The sequence below is a fragment of the Cebus imitator genome, unplaced genomic scaffold (genome assembly GCF_001604975.1).
Source record: "Cebus imitator isolate Cc_AM_T3 unplaced genomic scaffold, Cebus_imitator-1.0 Scaffold67, whole genome shotgun sequence".
Lineage (NCBI taxonomy): Eukaryota > Metazoa > Chordata > Mammalia > Primates > Cebidae > Cebus > Cebus imitator.
In genome coordinates this window covers 4,559,227-4,569,161 of record NW_016107382.1, presented here as the reverse complement: position 1 = coordinate 4,569,161, position 9,935 = coordinate 4,559,227, and the positions used below count along the sequence as shown (strand labels likewise).

The following is a 9,935-nucleotide window of genomic DNA, read 5'->3' as shown; positions in this document are numbered from 1 at the left end:
AAAAAAAAAAAAAAGCTGTTTCTACTTATTTTGGAAAAACAAAATTAAACATATTCCTTCAGTGTCCAGAATTTTTATTTTAAAATATTGTTAGACATAGGAGAAGGGACTTAATGTTCTTAGCAGTACTCCTAGGCAGTGTCAAGAAAGTATACAGAACTTGGTCCAAATAGTGGCTTTCAAATGTTGAGTGGCCAGATGTGCATAATATCATTAGACATGATCAAGGATACATACCTTTGTATACAACTGCCTCAATTTTTAGATTAATGAGAGCAGATAACATGTTTATTTTTCAATGATACCCACTGTGTATCACCCAAAGAAAAGGAAGAACTCGGTAAATATCTAATGAATTAATAAAATGAAAATAAAACAGGCACTTGCAGCTCATTTCTCTTAAAAACACTTCTGCTACTTGGTATGAAACATGGGTTATTATGGTGATGGTATTAACTGGATGAACCAGAAGGGAAATGCAAACAATTCTCAATGTAGAAGGCAGAAATCAACCTAAACTTCTGTTAAAGTTTAAGAAGTGGAGTTGAAACATCACATTAATTACTCCAATGACGATGGCATATATTGTTATATCAAAACAATTTCATAACATTCCTCAAGCCAAACAGGTTTCTGTCTTCTCCTTGGCCCTGGGAACACAAAATGGCATGGCTATTGTCAAAGGAATATGATGGTTTAAAATTATTAGGAAATTCTACTTCCCACAACTTAATAGGATAATGTTTACAGTATTATACTTTCTAGAAACTAGTCCATAAAAAAATACTAATAGTATTAGCTTCAAAGTTAATGAACATTTATGGTTGTTTACTACTTACCAAGTACAGTTAACTCTTGAACAACACAGTTTGAACTGTGTGGGTCCACTTACAGGCAGATTTTTTTTCTGCAGAAGCTACACTGAGTGTACCTGCCTCTCTTGCCTCACCTACCACCTCCTCCACCTCTTCTGCCTCTGCCACCTGAGACAGCAAAACCAACTTCTTCCTCCTCAGCCTACTCAATGTAAAGATAACAAAGACAGACTTTTCTGATGATTCACTTCCACTTAATAAATAGTAAATATATTTTCTCTTCCTTATGTTTTTTTAAATAACATATCCTCTAGCTTACTTTATTGTAAGAATACAGTATACAATACATATAACATACAAAATGTGTGTTAATTGACTATATTATCCGTAAGGCTTCTGGTCAACAGCACACAATTATAGTAGTTAAGTTTTTAGGTAGTCAAAAGTTATATGCAGATTTTTATATGCACAGGGAAGGAGGGGGTCAGTGCCCCAATTTCCGTGTTGTTCGAGGATCAACTATATATGTTAAACATCTATATACTCAAAGCAAATGTATGCGATAGTAGTGATATCCGTCTCTTACCAATGAGGACACTAAAACTAACAGACTACATATCTTTCCAAAGTCACAAAGCTACAAAGTAGATAAGCTGGGATTTTTACCCTAGTCTAATTCCCAGCTTCTGGTTCTTAGTTATCTCACTATATTAATTTCTTATCTTTTAAAACTGTTCTTATGGTATTTTAGACTTAAAGTTAAGCTCTATCTTTATGAACAAGGAGAAATCTGTGGTCGGGTGTGGTGACTCAGGCTGGTAATCCCAGCTTTTCGGGAGGCTGGGGTGGGAGAATTGCTTGAGCCCATGAGTTCAAGACCAGCCTAGGCAACATGGTGAGACCCCATCTCCATTAAAAATACAAAAATTAGCTGGGCATGGTGGCATGTGCCTGTAGTCCCAGCTATCAGAGAGGTCAAGGTGGGAGAATCACCCAAGCCTAGGAGTTTCAGGTTGCAGTGAGCAGTGATCACACCACTGCACTCCAGCCTGGGTGATAAAGTGAGACCTTATTTTTAAAAAAGTCAAATTGGTTTCCCTAACAATTCCATATGGTAAGATCTGGCTTGGTTATTCCTAAAAGATTACAGTACATAGGAGAGCAGCAGGCCAGACAGAGTCACATGAGCTTGGTAAGTTGACCTCAAGGAATCTCTAACTCACCTAGGCCAAGGAATCTCTGCCATAATGTGCAGTCTAGTTCTGAAATAAAAGAAGGAGTGACCAAGTTATACAGTTGTTTCCTACATTACTTCCTAGGTTTTCTGAATCAGAACACCTTTCAAATGCCAAAAATGTAAATGATTTTTGGTGGAGATGTTTTACTAAACTAAGTTTCCCTTCTTTCATAAACTTTATTGAAACTCTCTTAATGATGACCATCAAGATAGACAGGTTTGATGTATATTACTGCTTGCCTCTTTGTTAAATGGCATTAGAATGCTTAGCATGTTATATTTTTTACTTCTTTCCTTCTTGTTTTCTTTTTCTCCTTTAGCTGCTGTCCCCTTATAGGCTCTGTGACTTTGAGCAGTTAATCTCCATCAGTCTGCTTCTTCATCTGTAAAATGAAGATACTACTACTAATCCATAGGGTTGCTTTGAGAATTAGATGAGGTAGCATAATTAAAGTGTTTAACTTAGTACTTGGTATATATTATTTCAGGTATATCTCAGATTGCAGGTGCTATCAAAAATCTGACCTTTAGAAATTTAGATAATAGGGCACTTATTTATGAAAATACTTTGAAACTTGCTTTGAAAATTACAAAATACTACAAATATAAGGAGTAGTCATTATTGTTACCTTTATAACAAGGATAAAGAAGATAACAAGAATGAAGACAACAAAGATAGGCCTTATTATCATTATGCTTATAACCAGGCTAATGATAAGTTACTGTGATCACATCAGACATTTCGGTTTAGAAAGGTTAAATCTTCAGGTAAATCTATATTTTAAAGCAAGTAATAGATGACTTGGCAAACCTACAAGGCAAGTAAATAGGTGGTTGAAAAATCAACATAAGAGATGTGAGCTCAAAAACCCTTTATCCTTTTAACAGAATTCTTTTTATCCCTCTAGATACATTAGTTATGCTGTATTTCCTTTTGTTGAGATGGATAATTAAAAATTTATTTTAAAATGCTACTTTGTTTGGAATAATCTGATTAACTGACTTTTCCAATTCACTCATTCAAACAATGACAAAGCCTAGGAAAAGATGCATGAGAAAAAGGAATTGCCTTATTTTATTTTATTTTATTTTATTTTATTTTTTGAGACAGGTCTCACTCTGTCACCCAGTCTGGAGTGCAGTGGTGTGATCATAGCTCACTGCAGCCTCCAACTCCTGGGCTCAAGTGATCCTCCCACCTCAGCTTCCTGAGTAGCTGGGACCACAGGAGTATGCTACTATGTCTGGCAAATTTTTTGATTTGTAGAGTCGAGGTCTCACTAGGTTGCCCAGGCTGATCACGAACTCCTGGGCTCATGCAGTCCTCCCACCTCAGCCTCCTAAAGTGCTGAGATTACAGGTGTGAGCCACTTCACCCAGCAACTTTATTTTTAAATAATGTCTTGGGGATGAAGCAGGTGTATTTCATTATGTTAATCAGGCTCAATTATGAATTTTAAGAAATAATATTTAACCTAAAATCCTGTCATCAAAATGAGAGTTTTCATATTTTTTGGCATCAAGTTGGGAAAAGTTAAAATTGTTTGGTGGTCTCAGTCATACTACTCAATCATGAAAGGAATAATAAATTTTGTTTTCCAAAATTACTCAGATAAGAATAAAAATCTTCAGAATTCCACAAGTATCAGGTTTAATGATAAGTGTATAAATTTTACGACTGTTCTGAAAAACAAGAGAGTTGGTTGCATGCATATATATATGTATATATATATTATATATTTGAAACAAGGTCTACTTTGTCTCTCAGGCTAGAATGCAGTGACGCAAACACAGCTCACTTGCCAGCGTCAACCTCCTGGGCTCAAGCATCTCCTGCCTTAGCCCCCCAGATAGGTGAGATCACAGGCATGTGTCACCACACCCAGCTAATTTTTGTATTTTTTGTAGAGACAGGGTCTTATCATGTCCAGGCTGGTCTTAAACTCCTGAACTCAAGCAATCTTCTCATTTCAGCCTCCCCAAGTGCTGGGGTTATAGGCATGAACCACTGTGCCCAGCTGCATGTCAAAATATTTCAAGACGAAGTAGCAACTATAAACTTCTTAAGCTAACAGAATAAACTAAGATTAAATCTATGAGAAAATATGAGAAAATCAGTACATTTCAGCTCTTGGAAAATAACATTATGAGTATAATTGTACTTATACCAAATAGTTATGTTAATAATCCCATTCATTCACTCTAATTCTTTATTCATAAGAAAATAAATTCTTAACTATTACTAACCAGCTACTTTGTCAGGTACTTTCTGCATCACAATTGGAATAGATCTTATCCCCTCCCTTGCACAAAAAGGAAAACTGGAGCCACTGTGAATTCTAGTTTTAAGACTTACTATTTTGAGTATTGGGGAATTAATCTGTCTGAGCCTCAGTTTGTTCATTCATAAAATGGAGCCAATAATACCTGTCTCCTAGTATTGTTATGAAAGTTAAAATGGTCCACGTAAACTCTCAATAAAAAGTAGTTATTAAGCTGAGCATGGTGGCATGTGCCTGCAGTTCCAGCTACTCAGGAGGCTGAGGTCAGAGGACTGATTGAGCCCAGGAGTTCAAATCCAGCCTGGACAACATAGTGAGACCCTCAACTCTTAAAAAAAAAGTAGCTATTAATATCATAACTAGTAGCTAAAAACTTATAGGTAATAGGAGTCAAGATTCAAATTGACTTTTCACTTTAAAGCAGTGCTGCCCAGAACTTTCTAAATGACAGATATTTTACATCTGAGCTGTCCAGTCTGGCAGCCACTAGCCATATGTGGTTATTGAGTATCTGAGCTGTGGCTAGTGTAACTGAGGAGCTAGATTTCTAATTTTATTCTGATTTAAATATCCACATATAACTAGATGCTATTGTACCCAAAGCATAGTTCTAAAACGTGGGTATGTGTGCACGTGTGCACACACACGTGCTTTCCCCCATTAAGGCACACACCTTCATTTAATGTATGCAAAGTTCCTTTTCAGACCTCCCTTCTTAAAGGGTACATATAGATGGCAAATAAGTAGCTGTGGTATATAAGTCTTTGTGTTTAGGTGTTCAGGCTTTTGAGTAGGAATACCATTATACCATATATTCACCAATTCTGGTATTAATTTCTTGAAAATAGGTCTTTAAAAAAAAAAAAAAACTCTATAACTCTCACTGCATTTCTACCTGTGGCAGACCTAAAATAAATTATTTCCTACTTTCTTTAATTATATAGACCATGTAAAATGACTGACAGGGCTCAAAACTCACTACCCCAAAATACAGGGGCATACTGACTCTTTTAAGCTGAAGGAAACTGAGAAAACTTAAAAAGCAGAAAGGACACTCTCTGACTTTCTCCCTTTCTGCTCTGATGCAGGCCACAATATAATTCTCTGACCTCCCCGTGAAGCAGGTGCTCTACCTATCCCTAGAAGAAAGAATCCAAAGACACAGAGATACCAAGAAGAATCTGAACAAACACACCTTGCTAAATTCCCCTCAGTGTATTACCATCATATAATACTCTCCAACCTTTGTCCAATCATACTTCTGTGACTCTCTGCTCTTCATCAAACCAAAGCATAAAATACACATATTTCCCTGTTCTTTTAGGTCTTCATTTCTGAAAGCTCCTGTCACACAGAACTTCTACTAAACAAATGTGTATGATTTTCCCTTGTTAATATTATTTTGTTATGGGGATCTCAGCCATGAACCTTGCAATGGGGAAAGAAATCTTTTCTCCCATTGGTGATCCAGGCATTTCTCATATAAATACAAAGTACTTTTAAACTTCTATCCCAAGTACTTTACACTAATATGATAAATGAACTTTTATGTAATGTATACATGAAAAGTGGGAATAATATTTGTGTAAAATCATACATAAAAACATACTGTGCAATCCTCTCAACCACTCTCAAGAACAGGAGCCAAAAATGTAGGTTGAAAGAGCCAGCCCTATTGCTGAGAATAGCAGAGAATTCAGTCTTTAGAAACAGGTTGTCTTATAGTCATTGAAGTTTGACTTCATAAACATAAAAGATTCCCCTGCTACAAAAATCCTACCAGAAAAAACAGCCAAAGGTCGAATCCCTTCACAAACTATAGAAAATCTAGTGAACTACTAACCCATAGGAAAACTGGTTACTGCATCATAGTGTTTCTCAAATCTGAGTATGCACTCTTAAATAAAAAATGCTCAACAGTCCTAAGTATGTGTCTAAGTATCCCAGTTTGAGAAATAGTGATTCATAAACTGTCTTATTCTAAGAAAATGTCTTTCAATTGTAAGCAATTATTACTGCAAAGATCTGACTTTTAATTGACAAATATATATATTTTGATCGCCACCTAAATGAACTCAAAACACTTAAGAATTTCTTTGTAAGACATAAACCCTGAGAATATATCTGAATGCAATTCTTAGACTGAAGTTTGAGAAGTGCTGCTACAGTTGAAATACCAGAAACAGTATTACTGTTGCAGGAAAAGTGGTTAACAATCAGCTGTATTTCTAAGTAACCAACAACATTTATGTCAGCCCCAATGGAACTTCACTTTTTTAATACGCACTACATGGTTTAGATATATCAACATAAAAACATCTCATAAAAGCTTCACAGGATTTCAGTGTTAGTTCCCTCATCTCAAATATTAGGGAAACGTCATAATCATGCATTTGCTTATATATGCTTACCTTGCTCTTTGACATAGAAAGTGAAGAATCATCTTTGTTTTGAGAAATATCTTCCTTCCCTCTTTCCAAACCTTAAAAAAAAAAAAGCCAGTATCTCAGAATTACTACTTTTGAATATGTATAACAAGTCATTCAATTTCAAGCATAGATTATATTTGATATAAATCAGTGCAGGAAGCCTGTACATACAGTTTTAAACTATTAAAGACCTCTAAAGGGTCATATATAGTATAACCCTTTAGAATTAAGGCTTAGAAACAATGAAGTACTTCCCTGAACCCACCAACATCATGAAATAGATCTCTTTTCTTTGTTCCTGATGAACGTCACATAAATTCAGCCCTCGTAGAGCTTTTATTCCAGTGAGCTGGTTTCTAGCAACAAATTCTAATTGACAGAACCAACTCAACATACTTTTCATACCTTTGGTCAAAATGGAAAACAATTTTGGACCAGGTGATAAAAGACTGGGGAAATAAATTTGGATTGACTTTTTAGAAATCTTATAATGTGCTTATTTTGAGAATTAGATGAGGATACATATAAAGCACTTAGCATAGTGTTTTTGCACAAAGCATACATTCAATTAATGTTCACCCTTATTATCATCATTTTCTATTGTTATTCTAAAAGCATGAATCTAAAATGCACAAGTGTAGTGGACAAACATGAATATACTCCTGAAATCATATAACACTTTAATACAGCACTATGCCAAAACCAATTAACAAATTATTATTACAAAGGTACAATTAGAGAAACATCAATATTGAGACTTTTGTGGCAGGCATAAAAGAAGCAGTACACATTTTAATTTTAATGAGGTTTTTCTATTTTTTAGGACAGGTACTATTAACTCTTCCCTATAATTATTTGTTCAGAGTCCAATTAAAGCCTCTATTTAAAAACAAATGTACAATTATTCAAAAAGCAGTACTTTTAAAAAGTCAAGTGGCTGGATATGGTGGCTCATGCCTATAATCCCAGCACTTTGGGAGGCCGAAGCAGGTGGATCACAAGGTCAGGAGTTCAAGACCAGCCTGGCCAACATGGTGAAACCCCGTCACTACTAAAAAATAAAAAAATTTGCCAGGCGTGGTGGTGCATGCCTATAGTGCCAGCCACTCAGGAGGCTGAGGCAGGAGAATTGCTTGTACCCAGGTGGCAGAGGTTATAGTGAGCTGAGATTGCACCACTGCACTCCAGCCTGGGTGACAAAGCAAGACTCTGTCTCAAATAAATAAACAAATAAATAAATAAAGTAGTACCAGTGCCTGAAGTATTTTAAAATCACTTCAAGCATATCAAGGATAATATCATTGATTCTATATTTGGTTTGTTAATATAACAGCTAAAAAAATATCTGTTCTATTTTCTGAATACAGATATTTTACTGAAAATTTTATATAATATAAAAAACGGATTTTTTTCCCCTCTCTGGTAAGAAAAAAGATCACTAAATCCCAATACTAAAAATAAAAATAAAATAAAACCTTTACAAATTCAACATGAAATTCTGAATGAAATTAGTTAACGATGTGGGGTAGTAAATTATCTTCCAACTATCCTCCCCATGCCTACAACGAGACAGAAACCTACATCCCTATTAGAATGGCTGAAATTAAAAGGACTAACACTATCCAAGTACAGGTGAAAACATGGAGCAACTGAAACTGTTCACTACTGGTAAGAATACAAAGTGGCATAAGAACTTTGAAAAACTATTTGACAGTATCTATTAAAGTCAAATGTACACGTACTCTAACACAAAGGAATTCTAATCCTAGACAAACCCAACAGAAATGAGTGTGTACATCCATCAAAAGAGAGGTACAAGAATGTTCACATAAGCTTTATTCGTAATAGCCAAAATCTGGAACCACTTCAAATGGCTATGAAGAGTAAAATTAATAAATATATTATACTACGGTCACACAATGGAATGTTAAGACAGCAACAAAAAAGGAACAACAAATATTGAGTGAAAGCCAACTCTTCCGATTTAAAAAAAGTACATACCATATGATTCTATTTACAAACTTAATCTATGGCATTAGAGGTTGGAACAGCAGTTTATCTTCCTTGAGGAAATACTGACTTGGAGGGATGTGAGACAGCCTTCTGATCTGGGAAGTGATTACACGTTGTCTGTATGTTACTAAAAATTCCAAAGCTGCACATTTAATTACATGTAAGTTATACCTCAATAAAAATAATTTAAACACACACCCTTTCCCTATTCTTCCAGTTTACTGAGTCTGTCAGTGAAGTTTTAGTTTGCATGTCCCTGATTACTAATGGTGCTGAAAACTTTCTCATGTTAATTGGCTCATTTCTTCTTTGTGAAGAATGTCTTCAGATCTTTTGTATACTAAAAAAAAAAAAAAAAACAACTCATCTGTCTTTTCTTATTATGTAAGAATTCTTGATATATTCTAGATACTAGTCCTTTGCCAAATGTATTTGTTGCAAACATCTCCTTATTCTGTGGCTTTTTATAGGCTACATGGTTTCTTTTGGTGAAGAGCTTTTAATTTTCATGTAGTCAAATTTAGCAATCTTTATAGGTTAGTGCTTTCGGGTCTTAAGAAATTCTTCCCTGAATCTGCAGTAATCATAAAAATATTTTCCAATAATGTAGTTTTACCTTTTGCATCTACATCCAACAGTCCACCTGGAATTGACATTTGAGTATAGTGTGATATACAGGTACAATTTCACTTTCTTTTCATTTAGATACCAACTGACTTGCCACCAATTATTGAAAAGAACCTCTTTTATCCGTATGTGTCAAATGTTCATATACATGTAGGTTTGTTTCTACATACCCCCCTATTCTGTTCTATTCATCTAGCACTTGAAGTACAATACTGCCTAGAAATGGTGAATGCAGGCATTCTTGTCTTGTTTCTAATCTCAAAACTGTCAATATTTAACCATTAAGCATAATGTTTAATGTAGATTTTTGGGTATATTTTTACATATATATATATTTACATATACTTGGATACAGATATTAATATTGGTACAGACACTAATATAGATATTTGAGAAATAGGGGTTTTTTTTTTTTGTTTTTTTTTTACTTAGTCAGGACATGTCTTAAAAATTTGAAACAACTGGATTCATCTCGGCTCACTTAATTTTTTTTTTTTTTTTTTTTTTTTTTTTTTTGAGACAGGTCTTGCTC

General features: G+C 34.8%; 1 protein-coding gene across 1 annotated transcript in view; it reads right to left on the bottom strand.

The window, feature by feature from the left end:
- Positions 1–9,935, bottom strand: part of OSBPL8 (oxysterol binding protein like 8) — a 166,689-nt gene that overhangs the window by 52,318 nt on the left and 104,436 nt on the right. The window contains exons 5-6 of the mRNA XM_037739302.1: positions 6,746–6,816; positions 2,424–2,435 (exon numbers count right to left, since the gene is read on the bottom strand). Coding sequence (XP_037595230.1) covers positions 2,424–2,435; positions 6,746–6,816 — 83 coding nt within the window. The remainder of the gene's footprint in view (positions 1–2,423; positions 2,436–6,745; positions 6,817–9,935) is intronic.